The sequence below is a fragment of the Terrapene carolina genome, unplaced genomic scaffold (genome assembly GCF_002925995.2).
Source record: "Terrapene carolina triunguis isolate 2854851 unplaced genomic scaffold, T_m_triunguis-2.0 Scaffold69, whole genome shotgun sequence".
In the NCBI taxonomy this organism is placed as follows: Eukaryota; Metazoa; Chordata; order Testudines; family Emydidae; genus Terrapene; species Terrapene triunguis.
The window spans coordinates 53,575,027-53,599,129 of record NW_020664420.1 but is presented as its reverse complement, the minus strand read 5'-3'; the positions used below and the strand labels follow the sequence as shown (position 1 = coordinate 53,599,129).

At 41.7% G+C, this 24,103-nt stretch overlaps 1 protein-coding gene across 1 annotated transcript; it reads right to left on the bottom strand.

Moving 5' to 3' along the window:
- Nucleotides 1-1,929: 1,929 nt before the first annotated feature.
- On the bottom strand, nt 1,930-19,894 carry LOC112120015 (2'-5'-oligoadenylate synthase 1A-like). Its single transcript, XM_024218917.1, has 6 exons — nt 19,736-19,894; nt 18,252-18,438; nt 14,584-14,774; nt 12,837-12,997; nt 4,403-4,527; nt 1,930-2,138 (listed from the first exon to the last, which is right to left on the bottom strand). The coding sequence occupies exons 1-6, from the start codon at nt 19,892-19,894 to the stop codon at nt 1,930-1,932; spliced, it is 1,032 nt and encodes a 343-aa protein (XP_024074685.1).
- Between the last annotated feature and the right edge of the window lie 4,209 nt (nt 19,895-24,103).

Sequence of the window (24,103 nt, the reverse complement as noted above, 5' to 3'; positions counted from 1 at the left end):
ATGCCAAAGAAAGAATTGGAACCATTTACGACCATCACAAATGCCTCTGATTACATTGTAGCATTGGGTGAAGAAAAGAGACAGACCATACACCACCAAAAGTGAGATGGCTTCAGTTTAAGGCCTCAATTCTGCTCCTATTGAAGTAGAGGGCAAAACTCCCATTCGACTTCAGTGGTGCAAAAATTAGGCTCAGAGGGAATATCTGCACTGCAATAAACCACTTGCAGCTGGCCCATGTCAGCTGACTCAGGCACACGGGGCTCTGGCTATGATGCTATACAATTGGAGTGCAGACATTCAAGCTCAGGCTGGCGCTCAGGCTCTGGGATCCCATAACGGGGGAGGGTACAAAAGCCCAGGCACCAGCCTGATCCCGAACATCTACACTGCTCAGCCCCACAGCCTGAGCCCTGCTGCAGGCTTTTATTGCAATGTAGACATACCCAAGGAGTCTTGGTATAATTTAAGGGTATGTCTACCCTGCAATTTAAGCCCAGGGTTCAAATTCAGGCTCAAGCTTATCTCCACTTCTGACTACATGCAAATTATGCTAAGCCAGGGCTTGGACCTACAGAGAACATGAAAAGGTGAGAGTTGCCCAACCAACTCTGAGGCTAATTAATTAATTAATTAATTCTCTGTATGTGTGTATATATATATCTCCTCACTATATGTTCCATTCTATGCATCCGATGAAGTGAGCTGTAGCCCACGAAAGCTTATGCTCAAATAAATTTGTTAGTTTCTAAGGTGCCACAAGTACTCCTGTTCTTTTTGCGGATACAGACTAACATGGCTGCTACTCTGAAACCTGTCAGAATCCTTCACTTACACATCAGCTTTATTCAGCATACAAAACTTACCCTCAGCACCACTTGAAACCAGATGCACCTCCAGTACTGCAGGAAAATGCTAAATACCCTTCCTGCACCAGTAAGAACTACTGCAATTGGCAGAGAGGGAAAGCATATTTAGTTCCCTTGGAGAAGGAAACTTTAGTTTCCACTGGGGACTTCATCAGAGCCCTGCCAGAGGAGGCTAATAGGGAAACGCACCAAATCACCCCAAGTCACACTATGACTATGGGCAGCGCTGGCCATTTTTTGTGCAAAAAGTAGAATTGTAGCCCCCTCCCTCTTAGTGGAATTTTTGCTGCTGGCGCTGTTTTTCTGGTGCAAATCCTGAAGTGAATCTGGCTCATCTGAAAACAGCTAAAGAGGAAAGAGCTGGAATCAGTAACCTAAGGAAGTATTATTGTTATAGCCCTATTTCATAGATAGGAACTGAAGCACAGAAAGATTAACTGACTCGCCCAAGGTCACACAGGAAGACTAAAGCAGAACTGAAAATTGAACAGAGTTCCGATCCCGTGTGTTATCTACAAAACCATTCTTCTTTCACTTTACTCTCCAGAATGTACATTCCACCTACATACTAGGTTAATTTTTCAGAATAGTAATTCAGAATTAATAAATAAGCAGAAGTTACTTATTGTAAAAGGCTCTGTTTATTCAGCTGATTTGCTTCACACCTTTTTAACAGTGTGTGCCAGATTTCTACTCTGTTTGGTTTGGAAAGGTTTGAAAAGTCCAGCGAGCCATGCATTTGCAGAAACTGTCTTGTCAGCCGTACAGGTGGAGGGTCGTTTATCCCAATCAACAGTGAGTCACTTTAATTGGAAAAAGAGAATGCCAAGCCAATATATTAATAATACTAGCACAGCTGTGCAGTATTTTCTCTTCCTCTCCATTCCCCCTATCCCTTCTTGCTCGAGGGCACTGTCTAATTGGATCACATTCTAGTTCAGTTATAAAACAGCCATTAAGATGTAGTGGAGAAGCATAATACACACATTATGTAAAATCCATTATACAGTACTCACTGTTCATTCTTCAAAAACATAAGGATGTTAAAAGGAAAAGAGGCTCAAGTGTTAGTTACATACTTATTTTGTGCTGTTGGTTTAGCAAATGAAGTCCTGAACCAATGCTTAACCAAACGAATCAGGTCCTTCACCTTCATGGTAGATGCCTTGATAAACTCAACCTGGTACTGCAGCAGGGACATTGAGTACAGCTGGATTTCATCCGTGTCATTACAGAGATAGATCTTGTGGTAAAAGCTCTGTTTTAAACCTGTTAACACCAAGAAAAGGATAAGACTGCATTCCCTAATATTTTACTTTTTTGTTTTAAATAGTGAGGCTTCATAACAGCTATAAAATCCTGTTAAATATCGCACAAGTCCATAATATTAACAAGTCCACTTCATATCCAGACTAAATTCATTCCAAGTTTGGTGGCATACAAAAACATGCAAGATCCAGTAATGTTATTAGGAGAATATTATGTTTAACAAACAGATTTAATCTCCTATGCAAGAGATTATCCAAAAAAAACTGCTAGGTTTGTGTGGGTTTTTTTCCTATCCCTCTCCCCACATCTCTCCCTATAGTTATTTATTTTCTGGTTGATAGCTGTTATACATTCTGCATATGCATACATGGACACACAAACGATTAAAATAATGCTCCCCTATTAGGAAAGTTCCTGATTTGGGCATCCCCATTTTAGTTTGTTCCACAATCTGTGTGGAAAATGGAAAATTATAATCATGATTTTTTAAAGTTAAAAATTGGGGCCAAATTTTTTTTAAATACACGTTATTGAATGTACAAAAAAATTTTCATGATGCACACACAGTTATTTGGACTGCATGAACATCAACCATGTGAACAGTTAGTTGTGACTAATTATCTATTTGCATGTTTTTCATAAATTCAGATTCCCAGGCAGAAGGGAATATTGTGATCTTCTAATCTGACTTCCTGTACAACGCAGGCCACAGAACTTCCCCAAAATAATTCCTAGTGCATCTCTCTTAGAAAAACATCCAATCTTGATTCAGAAATGGACAGTGATGGAAATTCCACCACGACCCTTGGTAAATTGTTCCAATGGTTAATTACTCTGGTTGTTAGAATTTACACCTTATTTCCAGTCTGAATTTGTCTAGCTTCAATTTCTAGCCATTGGACTGTGTTACACCTTTCTCTGCTAGACTGAAGAACCCATTACTAAATATTTGTTCTCCATGTAGATACTTACAGACTGTAATCAAGTCACCACTTAACTGACCCTTTATTGAACTAAATAAATTGAGTTCTGAGTCTGTCACTATAAGGCATGCTTTCCAATCCTTTAATCATTCTCGTGCTCTTCTCTGAACTGTCTCCAATTTATCAACATCCTTCTTGAATTGTGGGCACCAGAACTGGATGCAGTATTCCAGCAGCAGTCACACCAGTGCTAAATATAATGGTAAAATAACTTCTCTATTCCTATGCAAGATTCCCCTGTTTATGCATTCCACGATAGCATTAACTCCTTTGGCAACAGCATAAAACTGGGAACTCGTGTTCAGCCAATTATCCACCCCCACCCCCCAAATCTTTTTCAGAGTCACTGCTTCCAGGGATAGAGTCCCCCATTCTATAAGTATGGCCTATAGTCTTTGTTACCAGATGTTTACATTTACATTTGGTCATATGAAAACACATAATTTGTCTGCACACAGTTTACCAAGCGATCCAGATCGCTCTGAATCAGTGACCTATATACACACCTGATTTGTGTGTGCAACTGCAGATATTGCACACACAGGGTATGTGTACACTCCAGTTGGAGGTGTGATTGCAGCACATGTATGCATACCCTCCTTAGCTTTGTTCAAACTAGCTCATTAAAAATAGCAGAGAAGCCATAGCACACAGGTGGCAGAAAAATGGGACCAGATCACAAGCCAATGGCAAGCTTGTGCTGTTGCAGCTTCATTCCTATTATTAGTAAACTAGCTCACACCTCCCAACTGTAGTGTAGACATACCCGCAATGGCTATGTCATTTTTGAAAATCAAGCCCTTTATGCCAAATGAAGATCCAATGATTCTCATACATCTAAAGTTGTTAAGAAGAGACATGAAGTATACCTAGAAATACACTGTGGAATGGAATCTATTAACTAAATACAGAAAGAATTGCACAAATTAGACATTGCATCTGAATACCTAGTTTATAGGTGTTTGATGGTTCCTGCATAGAGAGAGTGTGTGTGTTTGTGTATGTATGTATGTATGGGAAGGCGCTTGGAGTTTAAAAGCATCACAGTCATTAGCAAGTAGTGAGGCAAAAGTGCCATTTCCCCCAAAATTCTATAACAGATTATAATCTATAGAGAATACTATAACCATCAAAACTAAAATAGATGTATAGCCTGGATTCACAAGGCATAGCTGGAACATTATGCAATTTATACAGCTATATGATGGGTATAAAATGGTCACGAGTGATCATTCCCTGATAAAGAAAGTTTCTCCCCAAAGGAAAACATTCATCCCCTACCTGTTGATGGCGCAGGCCCCAGCATGTCATAGCAAGGCATGATATCAAACGAGTGACCATGGTGATTCTTATAGCATTTGAAATGAAACCGTAGGGATGACTGGGTCCTTTTCTCCATCATTATCCTAAAACAAACCTTAGTTAAAAAATATTACTGAACAGTAATACTGGGGGAAGGAAGGGTTCAACGGTTTCCAATCTTCCTACTGTGTAGTAAGGATGGAGGAAGGTGGCTGGAAAGTCTCCTTTCTCAGAAATAAGAGACTATATCAGTCTGTACGCTATTTGCAAAAGGCCACATGGAGGTCTCAGGGCCAAATTAACCACCGGTGTAAATGGAATAAACACTACTGAAGTCAGCAAACTCATGCTTGTTTACACCAGTGGCCAGTCTGGCCCTTCATATTTCTTTTAGAAGGCTAGTAATTTATAAACATCTCATAGCAATACATTTACTGACGTGTATAAAATGCAAAACCTCACATTAATAAGAAATGAAGGTCAATTTCTCAAACTAGCCAGTAGTGTAAGTGGTTTTGTCATATTCTTGCTTTTCGCTGCTGGGTGGTAAAAATAAGAGGAAATACAAAGAAAACAGAGTACACCACCTGTCCATTAAACTCCCTCTGGAACACTCCTATACCAGTATCCACTTCCTGGACACCATGATCAACTTCAACAATGGAACCCTACAGACAGCTACATACAAAAGAATCCAGCGATCATCACACCTACCTCATAGATCCAGTAATCAAGCCAAGAAATCTGTTCTCTACAGCCAGGTGCTCAGATACCACAGAATATACTCGGAGGAGAAATTCCGGGATATATACCTTAACACACTCAAAACCACCTTCACCATACAAGGACACTCCACCAGAGAAGTAGATTGCATCACGGAATGGGCCATCCAAATACCCTGAAAGAACCTCATTCAATACAGAAATAAAACCTCTGACTGCATGCCCTTAGTTGTCACCTAACACCCCACACTGGAACCTACATGGGATATCATCAAACAACTACAACCCATACTCATGGGGACCCCATCTTGAAAGAATTCTTTCCTGACCCCCCCTCCCCGCCCCTTTCTGGCCTTCAAACAACCCTGAAGCCTCTCCAAGCTCATCATCAGAAGCAAGATCCCCACAGACCGGGACACTCCAACTCAAAGTGGCACCAGACTCTACCAGAACAACAGATGCAAAACCTGCACACATATCTCCACTGCTACAATGATCAACACCCCTTCCCCAACAGACCTTTCAAGTTCCAAAGGTCCTACACATATGGTATACCTCATCCAGTGCACTAAATATCCCAATAGCAACTATGTGGGTGAAATCAATCACTACACTCTCGAATGAAATCTCACAGGAAAATGATATCAGACAAAAACACCATATTACCTGTGAGTGAACACTTTCCACAAAGGGATCACTCCATATTGGACTTAGTCCTCATCCTCAAAGGAAACCTGCACAACACTTTCAAAAGGTGAGCCTGGGAGCTTAAATTCATAACTTTATTCAGTCCATGATTTTTAGTGTCTGGCGGAGACACTGGATTATGGCTTATTACAACAATCTGTAACACACTAACAACTGCCTCCCATCCCCGCCCTTCCTTTCCTCCTTATGACTGGATGAGCCATAGGCCACTTAACACATATTTCAAGGGACCATTCAGTGTGAACTACTTATGCTAAATGATCTGTTCCATCTTGTATTCAGCTGTGACACTGTGAGGCTATGGGCTTGCCTACACTGGAACTTTACAGCGCTGCAACTTTCTCACTCAGGGGTGTGAAAAAACACCCCCCAGAGCGCAGCAAGTTACAGTGCTGTAAAGCGCCAGTGTAGACAGTGCACCAGCGCTGGGAGCTGTGCTCCCAGTGCTGGTAGCTACACCCCTCGTGGAGGTGGTATTTTAAGAGCACTGGGAGAGCTCTCTCCCATGACCACACAAGCCACGTAAAAGCGCTGCCACGGCAGTGCTTTAACGTTGCCAGTGTAGACTAGCCCTATATGTTTACACTACAAAGCTTACAGCGGCACAGCCATACCGCTGTAGCTGCACTGCTGTAAGATCTCTTGTGTAGCCACACTATGCTGACAAGTGAGAGCTCTCCCATCGACATAATTAAACCACCCCCAAAGAGTGGTGGTAGCTATGTTGGCAGGAGAAGCTCTCCCATCAACATAGTGCTTTTTTTACACCCCTGAGTGACTTAAATTTTGCCGACATCAGTGGTAGTGTAGACATGGCCTAAGTTTTCCAGGCCTGAAGAAGAGCTGTGTGAAAGCTCAAAAGCTTGTCTCTCTCACCAACAGAAGTTGATCCAATAAAATATGTTACCTCATCCACCTTCACACTCTAATATCCTGGGAGTGACATGGCTACAACAACACTGCATACAGAGTACAACCCTGTAATCTGAGCACTGGTTATAGTTAATGGTTCAGGCTGGGAAAAAATCAAGCAAACAGAAGAAACAAGGAAACCCAAAAGTTAAAGTTTCTATAATATAGCACTTCCTGCATACTGGACAACATAAGGACATAAGAACAGCCATACTGGGTCAGACCAAAAGGTCAATCTAGCCCATTATCCTGTCTTCCGACAGTGGCCAATGCCAAGTGCCCCAGAGGGAATGAACAGAACAGATAATCATCAAGTGATCCATCCCCTGTCGCCCATTCCCAGCTTCTGGCAAACAGAGGCTAGGGACACCATCCCTGCCCATCCCGGCTAATAGACATTGATGGATCCTATCCTCCATGAATTTATCTAGTTCTTTTTTGAACCCTGTTATAGTCTTGGCCTTTACTACATCCTCCGCCAAAAGGTTCCATAGGTTGACTGTGCGTTGTGTGAAGAAATACTTCCTTTTGTTTGTTTTAAACCTGCTGCCTATTAATTTCATTTGGTGATCCCTAGTTCTTGTGTTATGAGAAGGAGTAAATAACACTTCTTATTTACTCTCTCCACACCAATCATGATTTTATAGACTTCTATCGTATCCCCCTTAGTCCTCTCTTTTCCAAGCTGAAAAGTCTCAGGCTTATTAATCTCTCCTCATATGGAAGCCGTTGCACACCCCTAGTCATTTTTGTTACCCTTTCCTGAATCTTTTCCAATTCCAATAGATCTTTTTTGAGATGGGGCGACCACATCTGCATGCAGTATTCAAGATGTGGGCACACCATGGATTTATATAGATACAATATGATATTTTCTGTCTTATTAACTATCCCTTTCTTAAGGATTCCCAACATTCTGTTCATTTTTTTGACTGCCGCTGCACATTGAGTGGATGTTTTCAGAAAACTATCCACAATGACTCCAAGATCTCTTTCTTGAGTGGTAACAGCTAATTTAGACCCCATCATTTTATATGTATAATTGGGATTATGTTTTCCAATGTGCATTACTTTGCATTTATCAACATTGAATTTCATTTGCCATTTTGTTGTCCAGTCATCCAGTTTTGTGAGATCCTTTTTTAGCTCTTCGCAGTCTGCTTGGGACTTAACTATCTTGAGTAGTTTTGTATCATCTGCAAATTTTGCCACCTCACTGTTTACCCCTTTTTCCAGATAACAACATAGACCAATAACAGAGGAAAATAGGAATAAAAATCGTATAGCCCTCATTCAACAAAGCACTTAAGCACATGCTTAACCTTAAGCACAAGATTTTCATAAACTCATAGATTTTTAGGTCAGAAGATACCATTATATCATTCTAGTCTGACCTAACATGGACTTCAATAGGACTTAAGCAAGTGCTTTAGTGAAAGCACTTGCTGAAAAAGGACCATGTCTTTTTATTCCTGTGTTCCTTTATATTATTGGTTTATGTTGTTAGATATATGTGCAATGTTGCAGAGTAAGTGTGGCTGTAGAATCCCTAACTTCTGCATTAATATACACAAACATTCAGATGAGGCTGGTAGCTGGACCTGTTACGAAGGTTGTCCGACACTTCCCAGTAGAAGACCCTGTTTCCAGTTGCTTATAACTTTGCCAAATGATAATAGTTGAGGCTGAAATTTTGCATGCCAGTTGCCTCCCTCAGGCTGAATCTTCTTGGAAATTTTGGCTGAAACTTTCCAAAAACAAGGACAGGGAAAATATGTTCTGCAATATTAAAAAATAAGCTGGTGATTTTTTCTAGCTCCCCCGTGCTTTTAAAACAGGGACTTGAAATTTTGCAGAGGTGACCTGTGTGTCAGAGATGTGCCTTTTGCTGTTCCTGAGAAAATCTGCTCAAATTTGCCCAAGTTATACACCTTTGAAAAAAAATCTCCATTTGCACATGCTCAGTAAATTCTTGCTAAAGTTTAGCAGCTAAAATTTCTGGTTTCCATCCTCACTGAGACTTCTGCAGCCTCTCACAGTTCCTAGTGCTGACCACACTGTGCACGTGCCATCTCTACAAAGCGGCTAAGTATGCTCCAGCCCAGGACTACATGATCTCACTGGGACTTTCTTTGCAATCACAGCTCCCAACCAGCATGGATCAGGGTGGAGATGGGCCCAGAATTGAGAGCAGGAAGCCTGTCTCTCCTGTGCTCTTAATGACCCTCTTGCTGGCACCACGTAGTGTTGTGGAGGAAACCATCTGACTCTAATGCCGTGGGGATAAAAGGCAGATTGGGGGGCAGGGATACAACTAGACTGGGACAAGGATCCTGGTGAGGATGGGACTGGAGTGGGGAAAGAAAAGGGAAACTGTTACTGGGAATTGGGAGGGACAGGAACTGATTGGGTAAAGAGGAGGGGAGACAGATCTGACAAGTAGCCAAGGGGCAGAACCGGGATTAGCTGAGGAGGGAAGAGATTGGAACAAGGAGCCAGGGAAGGAGTGAGATATAAAGAGGGAAACAGAGTGAATGAAGATGCTGAGGACAGACAGACTGTGTGTGTGAAATCACTGGAGGCTGGTGGGAAGGTGAGAGACAGATCAGATGAGGAGCTGGGAGGTGGGAACCGGGACTGGCTGGACAAAGAGACTGGGACTCAGATCAGGGGCCTGAAGATGGAGACTATTGGCTGGGCAAAGAGACTGGGATGAGAAGCCTGAGGAAAGGAGACTGGGTAGGTCAGGAAAGTAGGAACGGGACTGAGATGAGGATGGGTGACCAGATGTCCCAATTTTATAGGGACAGTCCTGATATTGGGGTCTTTTTCTTATATAGGCTCCTATTATCCCCCCACCCCCGTCCCAATTTTTCACATTTGCTGTCTGGTCACCCTAGATGAGGAGACACTGGTAGGAAAGAGACAGAACTGGGACATGAACAGGTTGGAAGGGACAAGCCAGAAGAGGTTAAGTTTTGGGCAAGAACAGACAGTCTGACTATTAGAGAACAATCCCCTCTCCTGTGACTATTAGAGAACAATGGAACCCAAGTTTCCTGAGTCTCACCACTCCTTTACGGTCAGCAAATATCTGTGAAATTCACTGGCGAAATGTGTGTGTCCCAGCCCCCTCTCGTACTAGTCCACACAGAGGCTATTAACCTACTACTGCTACCAGTTACTCTGTTAGTTAAAGTGGCAGAGGTCTGGTGTGGTTAACCTAAATGTTCCAACCCTGCTGATGTCAATAAGATGCCACATTAAAAAGTTTTTAAAAAGAAAACTGAAGAAAAAATGCTAAGTAATTTTACACAAAAACTATGATAAAAGAACATTATTCAATTGCAAAGTCAAGCAGTGCAAAGTTAGGAAATGCCAGAATTAAGGTTGCCTGTGCTCCCCCTGAGAGTATGCCGTATGATACAGTCTTTAATTACATTATCATATACTAATTTTCCACAAGATCCCTGCATCAATCCATGCACAAAATGGAACTGGGCTGGGGATGGATCACAGTTGTGTAGTGAAGGAGATTGTCTGTAGGATCTCTGCCTCATTTGTTACAGAAGTTGGATGGTGTCTAGTGAATGAGGCAGGGGACTACAGAAAATGAGAAGAAGGTCTCATGGGTAAAGTTGAATTCTGCCCTGGAGAACTGCATTCTATCCCTGTCTCTACCCCAGAGTCCTTATGTATTGCTAGGCAAGTCACTTAAATTCAGCTTTTCACAGGTGATCACAAATTGTCTATTCCTCCTTTTCTGAGTGCTTGACTTGAGACCCCAATGTTTGATTTCCAGAAGTGCTGAGCACTCCCAGGTATAGCTGAAGTCAGTGGGAACTGTGGTTTGAACATATAAAGTAATATATATTAAGTAGAGCTATCCAGGAATGGATTTTTCATTTCAGCGGAGTTTTGTGATTTCAAGATGTTTGCCATTACAGAATAGAACATCAATCAATTAATTAAATAAATAAAACAAACAAACTTTGAAATTTCCTATGAATCAAAATTCCAAATAAAATGAAATAAAAAAAAATCTAATTCCAGATCAACCAAAACATTTTGTTTTGATAAAGCTGAAATGCTTCTGTCCAATTACAACTTTTTTCAAGTGGGACCAACAGGCAGAAATTTGTCTGTGAGTCTACTGAAACCTAGGCCAAGTCTATGGTACAAACTTCTGTGCACATAGCTATGCCAGTCAGGGTGTGAAGAGGTGTGATCCCTGACTGACACAGCGGTGCCAGCAAAAGCTTTTGCCCAAATAGCTTACTTCATTTGGGGAAGGCCGGAATATGCTATGTTGGCAAAAGTGCAGTATTGCCACTATAAGCTGCATCCACACTAGGAACATTTCGCAAGTGCAATGTACTGGTATAGCAAAGCACTCCCAGTGGAGACTTATTCACAGCTAGAAAGGACAACAGAAGGGCTATGAAAATGAATGATACTGAACAAACACTGCCATTCACAGTAAGAGATACACGCACACAAAAAATATTCACCACACCTAGCAATGCAAACTGGAGATATTTTTAAGACCCTACAAGATGTGTCTTAATAGCTTCTATATTCTTTAAAATGAATTTCCACTTAAAAGGCATATGGCATATGTTTATATAAATAAACGCATTATGAGTGTATACAAATTAATGCTCATGAAGTATGAAACTATCATTTGGTGTATGCAATCCGGTCAAGCCTAGCCGCAGTTTTTTTTATCAACAATGTTCAAGGCACGAAGACCTCCAGGAAGTTGAGTCATTTTGCAGTCCTCAACAACGTGTGTCATGCTTTGTGGCTGCCCATACTGACATAGTAGACTGTCTCTAAAACATGAAGTATGAAAGATACCAGATTACAGACCCCAGGGACACCAGACATCCCTTCGTTCACTGAACAGGTACAACACAGGCAGTAGCGGTGCAAGCTTCTACACTTTGCTCACCAGCGTGCCTCAGCTCAGAACTGGAGGGCCTGCCTCTGTAGGCAAAATGGCCTGTTTCCATGACTATTCAAACCTTGGCCTCTCATTCAAGACTGCCAATAAAGATGCCAATTATTGTCTATTGTCATGGTCATTCTTGGGATGTGAGCACCTCTCCACTGGAATCTGGACGGGGACCACGAAACATATTTCACATAGGTTGCCCACAGCCATGGTAACAACTTCAGGTCCCTTCTGTTTGAGATGGATTCAAACCACTGACCTAGAGTTAAAAAACCTCTATATTTTATTGCTCATCCCCTGTCACCCAGTCCTCCCTCCCTCCCTAATTCTCCCCTCTAACTTGTCCCACCACAATCTCAGTGCCTCCTCTCCAGAAGGAGTATTTATATGCAGTTTCTGGAGTGACACTGGGTTGGATTAAAATTAAATATAAAAACAGGTTGATCTCAAACGGGATCCCAAATGTTTTTTATGAGGCATCTTATGGGAAACAAAACCCATGTGCATTTTGGGTTGGATGGGACTTCCACTACAGAAAAAATATTTAGGGGACACTCTTTGGCTTTCATGATAAAACAATTCATCACTGGCGATATCGCCACATCTCTTTCCACAACCTCAAAATCCCACAGCCTGGGAGTATACAATACACCCTGTGCCTGCGCAGCAGACACAAGAGTCCCCTGAAAACTAGGTCTGCTGCCTCCATGTATCCCACACACACACACACACACACACCATGGATCACCAGCTGTCATGATTAGTCAAAGCAGAAAGATACCATTCTGTTGCTTTCATTCATGCTAGAGAAGCTAGAGGGTGAAGGTGCAAAGTGGGAGAAAATGATGAATCATTAAGGCTTGAAAAGATGGTGTGAACTACCTTATAAATCTCTAATGGGAATTTTACCTATGTTTGTATTGGGACGCACACCATTTTGTGTCTAGTTTTCTAGTTTCATTTTATCCATTTTATTTTCTGATTTTGCTGTGCTCTGTGAAGTAGGCAGTCTAGGGGGGAATCACATCTGAGATGCCTGTGTAACATCTGGAGCAAGTAAAAGCCCTAATACTAACTAAACATAGAAAATACACACGACCATCGTGATCCAAACCTGCTGGCCCATGAAGATTTCTTCAGTCTTTTTCCAAGATCATCTATAACTTCTGGCAGTTTCTTTTTGCAGTCTTCTAGATTTTCAAAGGCTTCACTAAATAGCACTATATCAACATCAGACCAGCCTTGTGTATCAGTTCCTTTTATATATGAGCCTCCCTGTTATGCAAGATATGCCAGAAAGATGATTAGCACTTGATTTTTTTCTGTAAACAGGACATTTTTGCAATGTTGGTAAAGCAGGCTTTAGATGCCTTCTGTAATTTCTTAGACTGTCTTGTCTACCTACTTGCAAGTAATTTATAGTTTACATGTTACTAAAGTGAGATGCAAGATGGGCCTGATCCCTGGGTCTTTCAAATGGACTTTGGATCAGGCCCTATATTAGTAACAGGATTCACAGTATCGGTGGTGGTATCTACTATAGGAATGGAATTGGGTTCAAACACCCAAATCACAAGGGCAAATCAAGTTTTCTTCACTGGGTGTTGAATATGGTTTAACCCAGTTTATGCCAGTATTCAAATTGTAGTCAACCATGTGGGGAGAAGGTGGGGGGGGACGGACGGAGGAGAAAGGCAGTGTGAGCCTTTTTGAAATTTGGTATCAAAACTGTTTATTTTCTAATGCAGAAGTACTTTTTAGTAACTAACAGATTCTCGACCTGATAAAAGCGCATCCCAGGGTTGGGTGCCAAATGCACTCTCTTGATTTTGTTAAATACATTTTAAAACTAGAGCATATCTATCAATACACATCTAGAGTTCTGCTTGATGCAATCACTGTAGTAAGAGCATAGGGCCCAACTAGGCAACCCCTACTCATGCTAATGAGTACATCCTCATGTATTTGGTACTAAGAGCCTTCTTACAATAATACAACGGCCACACTGCAGGTAGAGGTGTTTATAATCAGTTAGGAATCTCAAGTCAGTTCTTAGCAGACAGTTGTCTGCAACATAAATCCACCTTAGTAAACAGGCTTCATATGGAATGGGCATGGAAGTCAAATTGCCCTCTCACTCCTAAAAATGGTTCCTTCAGAATAAAGCTGATGTACAGTGACAGGGTGTTACAGGGAAGTTGATATGGCTATTATCTGTACTACATCAGTCCTGTGAGGATATTCAGTCTCTAGGGATGTTACTTTAGGACCTCTGGAGAACTAAATGAGCCAGTAATTTGCCTTAAAAAAAGTTTAAAAAACACTAAAAAAAAAAAAGTTTCTTCTCCTCCTGATAAGACCGCATCTTAATTAATTAGCCTCTTACAGTTGGTATGGCTACTTCCACCTTTTCATATATATATATATATCTTCTTACTATATGTTCCATTCTATGCATCCAATGAAGTGGGCTGTAGCCCACGAAAACTTATGCTCAAATAGATTGGTTAGTCTCTAAGGTGCCACAAGTACTGCTGTTCTAATATAATTGGTCTAAAAGAACAATTACAGCTAGAGGAAAGATCATCATCATAGGCTCAACTCATATTTAGGCACAAGAAACTAAATGCTACTCTTTTAAAAAGATTAAATCCTCAAACAATATGGTGGATCCAAATAATGCTACAGGTCAGACCTGAACCTAAACCAAAAGGAAATTCACTGTTTATGAGATCACTCCCTCTGGACTCTTGGGACACAAGAGGAGCTTATGGTACAGATACATACAGGCTGCAACACCTTGACAAGTGAAGGAAATGCTATTTTGTTGAACCACAATAAAAAGAGGAAATAATGTTTACCTTGATTAGCCGAGCTATTGGTAATGGGAAGCATTCCTTGATCAAATTAATAATTGCCTCAATATCTGTTGCACAGGCAATGCTTGCAGGGCCTGGAATGGGTTGAAGCTTTTCTTCTACAAATCTCTTTAGTTCTGTTGGATTTTTATAATCCAAGATATTATCAGGTGAAAATCCAGTGGCCATTTGAGCTGCACAGAAAGAAAATTAAAGTCTGATCACTAATTTGCTTGAAAAAGACTTGTTAAGAAGCTTTCATTTCATGGTCATTTCAAACTGAGTAAAATTCATCTCCAGAACAGACATGATTTTAACATAATAACAATGTTATAAATGCCTTGCTTCCTTTTAATCAGCTGTGACAGACAGCTAGTACTCAACACCCAAGGATCCACAAATGATGTAATGTTAAGTAAAAAATCATTAGTATAATACCTCAAAACCCAACATTTTATTTCCACTATGCTGTCTCTAATTCTTCCCCTTCCTTTTTATCTTCACTGCAAAAACCCTAAATAATAAATTAATGGAGATATCCCATCTCCTAGAACTGGAAGGGACCTTGAAAGAAAGGTAATCAAATCCAGCCCCCTGCCTTCACTAGCAGGACCAAGTACTGATTTTGCCCCAGATCCCTAAGTGGCCCCCTCAAGGATTGAACTCACAACCCTGGGTTTAGCAGGCAATGCTCAAACCACTGAGCTATCCCTAACCCTAGCTTTTTCTTTTTCTCTCACTCTCACACACACACACACACACACACACTCTCTTTCTCCTGGATTATCTGCTTCCCCTTCTCCAGTTTACCCCAAATACCACAGTTAAAACCTTCTTCCACACCCATTACACCAAGCTGTGGCTTTTTATGATCTCCTTCAGGCCTATTCCCTAGCAGATTAAAAGACAGTAGCCTCCCAGTACCAGGAGACTAGGAACACATTGGGAGAGAGAAAGAGTTTTATTGGCCCTCTTGAAAAGGCACCTGCTGAAAACAGCTATGGAGATTCTTGCACAGATTCTCCAAGTGCAGTGAGGGCATGTGGGAGCAGTTCCTACTGGAAGGACACAACTCCTGGTTAGGGCAAGAAAAAAAATGGGAAGGTTGGCCAACCACCAGGAGGTCCTAAAACACGATTCTCTAAGAACAAAGGGTCCCATACTCCTGTTAATTTGCTTTCCCTACTGGTGTTATTGCAGGGTTGCAAGATCAGAAGGTAGGTGGAATTCTGTGGTGGGGTTTTAAAAAGGGGCCTTAGAATGCCTCATCATGGCTAGAGGACTCTGTCAGATAATTTGAAGTTATTATCTACTCTTCCAGAATTTGTAAGGGAGAAGAAAGCTGGTGAAGTGAGATTTGGTCTAGTGACAGGACCTCTGACAGGGCCCTTTAACAATTTGAAGATTTCATAACTGGGGGGTAGTGCCAAGAAAGTCTGGACTGATTCATCATTTGACCTATTCATGGGAGGGTTTGAATAACAAATCTCATTGACTTGCAGAATTACTCAGTAAAGTAGCCATCTTTTAATCACATGACCCCCGCCTGCGGTATGAAGGCAGCTTTTTATTTATTGCTGGTTCACTCTAATACTTTTGATTTTATGGGGCTTTCAGCATACTGATAAGGCCATGCCCATGTGATTGTCATTTTCCTGTTTAGCCTTTGAACTATTTAGTATCTTCTTAGAATGGAAAGACATGGACGTGACCTGTCGTGCATGGCACATGTCCTGGACAATGTTTTGTTTCTCAGCCTTAGCAGTTTCAGGCATTGGAAAGCCTTGCTTTAAACAATTTGTTCCACCACAGACAGTCTCGGAATTCCACTGGCATAGGACAAAACAGAGGAACCGAATATATATATTACACACCTGGGCACAGAAATCGAGAGAGACTAGAGCGTCTCACTTCCCAGCCGTGAAGGTTGATCAATGAAGGGAACAGGTTAGGAAGGTTAATGGTTCGGTTAAAGTCACCCTAAACTATTTACAAACATTAGCTGGATTGTTAGGTTTTGTGTGCAGAGCGGTTGTGCATTCCTGAGCCTTATGGTGCTGGTTACACAATGACATAGCCCAGACATGGAGAGGAGTCTCCTTGGCTGTTGTGGTAAACAAGCTCACAAAAAATGTAGACTGAGAAATGAGAAAGGGGTGATGGTTTTGAGCACTGAAGTATCATGTGCTTGCCCAGAACTGTTCCACCAACAAAGGGCATTTGTTGGACATCTGTTATGGCATTTTTATCCTTGGCATTCAATTATGACAGGAGAGGTATTTGTGAGTGGTTGGCTTGGTGGGATGTCAAGCAAGCAGCTGCTAGGGGCATCTGATGGTAGTGTCGTTTTTACAGGTAGGAAAATTCAGGCCAGCTTTGGCTGAGAGAGTTTGGAGCAGGAAATAGTCATCTCCAAGACTAATTTGTTGTAACAAGGGGACAGCCATAAAGATAGTCATATCTACTGGTGAAGACTGCTGGGAGCTCAGCCTAGAGACTGCTCCAATCTTCTTTATGGGACTCAAGGTTTTGGTTTTATGGTCATCCCTATCACCCACATCTTAGTGGGCCAGCTGGTTTTCAGGTGGCCTGAGGTGATGATTTTATAACCTTTGGGTCAGCAAACAGTGAGTGGATCAAACAGGAGCTTGTTTCTGGGGCAGCTGGCCCATTACTGTAAGAATTACACATTCCACTTCTATGTTTGGTTACTGTGTGGTTGTTATTTATTTAATAGAACTGAAGCTTGTATGCCAAAAAATGTGTTTGGTTGTAGGGTGGTTTTCCTGAGGGTGCCTTTCCTAAAGGCCTTGAATAAAAAAAACCCACACACACTTTCCACATGTGTGTGAAGAATGTCTACAAACTGATCAAGCACTAAGAGAGTTCCAAGTGAGCTTCATTGCCAGAGAAGTACAAAATGTGGATGAGGACAATAGCACAAGCTATTTCTTATCCATATCCCTCTCCAACATTTAAAATAACAAGCCTGATGGCTAAGGGAGGGTTGGGTAAGACAAGGTCGTGTCAGTGAACACAAACTAATAATGTCGATTTTCAATACACTTTTTGTTCTGTAGCTTCTGATGTAGATTCATTTACTGGTGGAACATTGGGCCATATCTCTTTATTTATACCAAAAATGTTAATGCCCCGCTGTCATAAATATAAAGGGAAGGGTAACAACTCTTATGTATGCAGTAACATAAAATTCCTCCTGACCAGAGGTACAGAATCCCCTTACCTGTAAGGGGTTAATCAGTTCAATTAACCTAGACAGTCTCAAAGCAAGGAGGTATTATATTTCATAACTGCAAAATGAGGAGATTCATTGTAACCTTCACCACAAGTCCTCACCAGACACACTAGTTGGTTACCAGTAACTACAATTACCAGTGTGAGTGTCCCATAATGCATAGTGCTACGTACCCTCAATTCCTACCAACTACAGTGGGTGTTGAGAACAATCAGCACCCCACACGACTCAGTGCTCTTTCAGGAAGAGTTTTGCTGGGTAAGGGTGATAAATGGCCAACGAAAATTAATCATCTTGGGAGTGATCTCACCAGTGAAAGCGTTCGATACTTATGGTATTTAGCCCTTGATGCTCCCTCCCTAATGGCCAGTGCACTCTAGCAGAACTTCCTGTCTGTTCTGAGCAGCAGTGGTACCTCTTTTGCTGGCTGTGAAGTGATGATCTTGTTTCTCATGGTGTTCCCTGCTATGGATTGTTCCAAACTGCCTTGGGCACATCCTGCAGGAGGTAGACATTTCCATGGCTACAAATTTTGCTTCCCTCTTTGGAGGCATGTCCCAGAAACACCCTTGTTTTTCAGCAGTCATTTTTTCATGGTTGGCCTGTTAAAGGGAAGATGGGGCACACCATACATAGGAGTAAGTTGGATATAGAAAAAGGAGGCTGGCTAATACAGTGAATTGGAGGTACCTCCAGGAGCTCATCTCAAGACAAACCTCAACATTTTTAAAGCACACTATACAGGGAAAGAAGGTGGGCCACATCCATAAAGCATGTATAATAATAATAATAAAAAAAAAGGCAACCGCTCCAATAATTCCATTTTTTAGAAGTCCACCTTGAAGTCTGCCATGATTTACAACAAAATGTCTATAGGAATTATTTGAGACACTATACTTAGAATAGGAAAGAACAGTGGTAACTATGTGGTATCTGCAAGGTATGTGGACTTTTCATTGGTGACTTCTGTAAATATAGCAGCAGTGAAATAAAGCCACCACCATGGCAGCAAGCAGTAGTCAATTGGACCACAGCACAGTGCCACATTTCCTTCCACTTATAGGAACTTGATGGTCCAAATAAGTATTCATGAGATTAAGAGCAAACCACCTAAAGGAATTATTTTCTAAGAAATGTCTTCTGATAAAATCTGTACTTTACTGTTTGCAGTGGGAGCTTCCATAAGCACCAGAGGGAGGGATAGTTCAGTGGTTTGAGCATTGGCCTGCTAAACCCAGGGTTGTAAGTTCAATCCTTGAGGGGGCCACTTAGGGATCTGGGGCAAAAATCAATACTTGGTCCTGCCTAGTGAAGGCAGGGGGCTGGACTTGATGACCTTTCTTTCAAGGTCCCTTCCAGCTCTAGGAGATGGGATATCTCCATTAATTTATTTATTTTATTTATAGCATATACTCTCCCATGCTATGTCTGAGCCAGACAGGACTTTAGTCAATCCACAGAGGTTCCTTTGATTTTCTTTATAGTTTTATATAAAACGTATCAAGGTTTCCTTGGCAGAGGTGGCACTGTATTATAATGTAACAAACTAAATGGCTGTTGCTTTTGGATTGGGTGTGAAATACCTACAGTCAGACCATACTTGGAATGCACTGAGCACAGAAATTAGATATAAAATAACCCAACAGATTTTATCTATCCACATGCTATAACAGGATTTTCACCTATACTGCAGTGAGATATTCAGATATGTATATTCACTATGTATATACAGTATAAGCCATTTTTCAATTACAAGATGTACTTTCTGTTCCAATGTAAATGTCTCTATTGAATGAAAAGTAAATACAAACTGAACATACAAAAGAAAGAGCAGAGACTGGGAATCAATACAATCTGTTGTGAGAAAGAGACAGAATCAGAGCTCTCAAACAGCCTTACCGCTTCATGGTCCCGAAGTGTTTCTCTCAAAACTTCCCTACCACATTTCTCACAGTGAACTTTTCCAAGATGTTTTGCTCGGAAATGATACCTCAAGGCGGTGCGGCTGACAAAATCATTCCCACATTGCTCACAGTTGTAGGATTTTAGAGACCTCATCCTTTATAAAAAGAAATAAAAGTAAGAGGCTTCACTCCAGAGGGGCACAGAATGATTTTATACACTTGAAAAACAGTATAAACCTTTGAACAGAGCTGTGGTTAGGATAGTGATTCAAAATATATTGCACTGATATTTGCAGTATTTACCAAAATTGTTTCAAAACTTGTTTAGTCATTCAAACTTTAGTCTAATCAAATGCTGTTAAAGTTAGTGATATATTAATAATAGCTTCTATTGTCCAAAGAAAAGAGGAGAACACTCCTGAATTACATACCTAAACATTTTCTGAAGAATAAGCTGTACAGAAGCCCTGGTTTCTTTCCATTACTTTTCTTTATCATGCATACCCATTCAAAAGGGAGTTTATCACATTGAAAGAACTTTCCTGGTACAGGCCCCTGTCAAAGAAGATTCCTTTTACTTTTGCAAAAAAGGTACTTTCACTTCATGGTAAGTGTGTTTATTTCTTCGTTTCCCAGTTACCTCCATGTGAACAGGCTGAAAGCCTTTCTGCACCACTCCCCAGATGCAGAGAATTGTGGGACTTGTAGTTTGCATGTCACCAGAATGAGACCATCTTATTAATGATTCCATGTGTGGCAAGAGTTTTTCAAAAGCATGAAGAGACATGCATGATTTGAAAATAGAGTACTCATGCTTTCTATGCAGGTTAAGGTGACTCTGGAAACACTGAAACCTGAACCAGAAACTGACAAGCTGTGGTCTCAGCTTCTGTTCTTAGACTCTCAGCCTATGCTGACAGTGGAGCATTATAAGTCTTGCATTGTTCAAGGTTCATTCATTATGTTAGATGTTAAAGTAAGATCTCTTTTGCCTGGTCTCTGGAACATAGATTCTTTGGCATTTTGTGGAAAGTGTACCAGATAACACTGGTGTTCTCACCAACATTCCTTCTGTACATAAAACCGGTTTGAATGTCCAATAATATCCAGCAACAGAGAGTTCCATGGGTTATATATTGTGTACAAAGTATTGGTAGTTTTGACAGGATGACTTGTGTCAAAGTCCTACTACTTGCAGTATATTTCACAGGGAGAGTCAGACAGATATTACTGTGTTATCTCCCATACAATGGTATTTTACTATACATATTGTGTCTTCTTTTAAAGTATTGTCTTTGCTGTTTTGTCACATTCATACTTTAAAAAGCAGACTTTAAAAAGCCAAGTGGGGTCAGAGTATATCCCCAGAGTGAACTTGAGAGAAAAGACTAAGAGACTGCAAACTCTATTTTAAGAAATTAAGAGCCCTTCTCTTACTTGCTGGTTTGGGACAAGTGCTGTTTTGACATTATAATTTATAAGTAAGGGAGGGCAGTATTCTACCTACCCGCATCAATGAGAGTAAACAAAATAATTATTCAGTCAATAAGTAAACTATCTTCTTGTCAGTAAATTTTGTTCTGTTGACATCCATGTCACCACAGCATGAGTTTATATTATAGCGCTGTGTGATGCCTTCATTATGTGAGTAACACCCAATATGGGGACAGTCCATCTCTACTAGCTACTGTCAGTCCTGGGTCATAGGCTGTGCACATCCATGGCCTACAAAAATCAGATCAAGATAATATGGGGGGGAAAGCAGAAAGGAAACAAAACAGGCCCCCTCTCTCCCAGCTACATGAAGTGTCAAAACCAGAAACAGCTGCTGCTTGGCTGGCTGTGGCTGCTGGCATCACTATGCTGGTTTGGCTGGCTTGCCTACCCAAGAAGCCTCCGGTAGCTTGGTTTTCACTCCAGAAAAGAAAGAATGGGATCTCTGTGTTCTGGGGTTGCTGGGTGCCTCTATGTTGAGCACCACACACTGAGCATAGCTCATTCCAATGAGCATAGCATGGTATAAATGTGTGTTCTCTCTCTTCTCCCATCCATGGTGGCTCATTTTAACAAATATTCTCCTTCACTAGCTTCCAACTGCTCATGACCAATGACCAGGCAAACAATAGGTCTCATGGTTCCCAATACAATTCTCATCTGAAGTATCCTAAATACACCAGGACACTGTCTATACTCACCTCTCTCTCTCCCCCTCTTCTGAGCTCCAACAGAGTAAGGACAGCAGCCAGCAGTAATTCCATGGCCCTCAGCCCAATCCTTCATCTCTGGCTGGCTTTTTCTAGTGATCTCATAGTAGCTCTCCTCACAACTAGCTAGCCAAGGGTTCTTGCAAGGACTGGCACAATGTCCTTCAGCATCTCCCTTGTCCATATTCTTAAGGCAATTACCATTACTGTAAGATTGAATTATTCTTGACAATCATTCTTTCCTGTTAGCTAAGTCCTCAAACCTTGTCATGGTCCTTACTGAAAGAGGTAAAAAGCAACAACAAAAAGTCTATTCGCTCTAGACAACTGGCCTGCACAGAAAGACAGCAGCTACTCAGGCCAATAGAAGCCAGATCGTATGCCATTTCCAGAATGGTTCTCCATGTGTTTTTGGCAAAGAAACAGTTATTAAATATTAAGTAGAAACATCTCATTGATGAACAAGATGCAAGCAAAATAGCAAAGGGTTCCCTGAAAAATTTCCTGCTTTAATGAAAAGTGACTGCACATTTTGTGGATAAAAATAAATCCCATCATCATCATCATCTCTCTCTCTCTCTCACACCTCCACTCCAAAAATTCCATATTCTTCTGCCATCCAAATACATACACCCTTCCTCTCCTCTCCCTTGGCTTGCCATCCACCCCAGTACTCCATGGAAAGTCCTCTAGGAGGCTCCCTTACCTAGCAGTTGGTTTTAGCAACAGCAGAGACAGGCAGGCTGTCCTGCAGCCTTTGGTGGCACCAGTAATGGCAGGTAGGCATGCTGGTGGCCTATGGTTGTGGAGATGATTGCTTGGGTGGGTGAGGAGCGGGCATCCCCCCTTTTTGGTGGTAGTACAGGTGGTAGATTATAGATTAGAGCACAGAACCTGTCTGGTTCTTGAAGTGGATCAGTCTCTGCTGATGGTTGTGTCCTTTAATTTTTGTGAGGATTGGGTGGTGGAGCAAGTTTCCCCAAGCTGGTTTGAGTGGGGGGCCGGGGAGAGAGAAAGTAGTAGGGGAAAGGACTAGTGGCTTTCCTCCCAGTGCTATTTTCTTCATGCTGGAGGCTGAGGCTGAGCAGATGTACATCAGCAATGAGCAAGGCTTGAGCAATGAGTGTGACATCAGCTTGGCCCTACTGTCTCCTATTTGGGCACAGAGAGGTTACAGGGATCACATGGTACAATGTCCATCCACTCCAAGTTGTGTTGATGGGGGACACAGGAAAGTCATTCCACTTTAATAGCTGGTAGGCACACCACTGCTCCAAACTGAGCAGCAATTGTCTCAGTCCTAGGCATAAAGGAGGATGAAAGGGTTAACAAGAAATTCTTCCTTAACATTTTTGGTCGGGCCTGCAAAACACTTTTAGGGGGCCCTTCCCCCAAACATACTTAGATCCTGTCCTCCAATATTCCACCACTACACTGGAGTCAGGATGCTAGGATGGGTAAGGGAAATGTAAGTGTAGGTGTATGGGGGAGGGATAATTAAATATGTTCCCCAAATCTCCATCCATGCACACATTTTCTGTCTTCTGCTGAAGAAGTTGAGCCTGGTTTCTTGTGCCTGTCAACCCTAGCAACTAGAGGTTGTATTTAAATCCCTGTAGGAGCGAGAGGGGGCTGCAGACAGAGAGAGACTGAGGGCACGCACAGGAAGGGTGTCAGCCTGTCAGAGCTAATCCCCAGAATTGCCAGGAGGAGGCACCCTGCCTAGCTGTGAGTGGACCCCTTCACAGGTGCTTATGAAAGGTGCTGCACAGAAATCCTCCATCTACCCTTTAAATAATAATACCACCACCACTAGGCTTTTATATAGTGCTTTTCATCCATACCTCTCAAAGCCTTTGCAAAAGGAGGTCAGTATTATCATCACCATTTTACAGCTGGTGAAACTAAAGCACAGAGGTGAAGTGACTTGCTCACCATCACCCAGAAGGCCAATGGCAGATCTGGGAATAGAAACCACGGATCACAGTCCAATATTCTATCGACTATACCACAGTGTCACGCACACACACAATGGCAGTAACTGTGCAAACTTACTGACACAATCCTGCCAATGTGCTTCAAACCTGACCTCCAAGGACCATCTTTACAGGGCAGGGCAGATTTCTTAACTAGTGAGTCCTCGGTTTGTCTGCTGATAC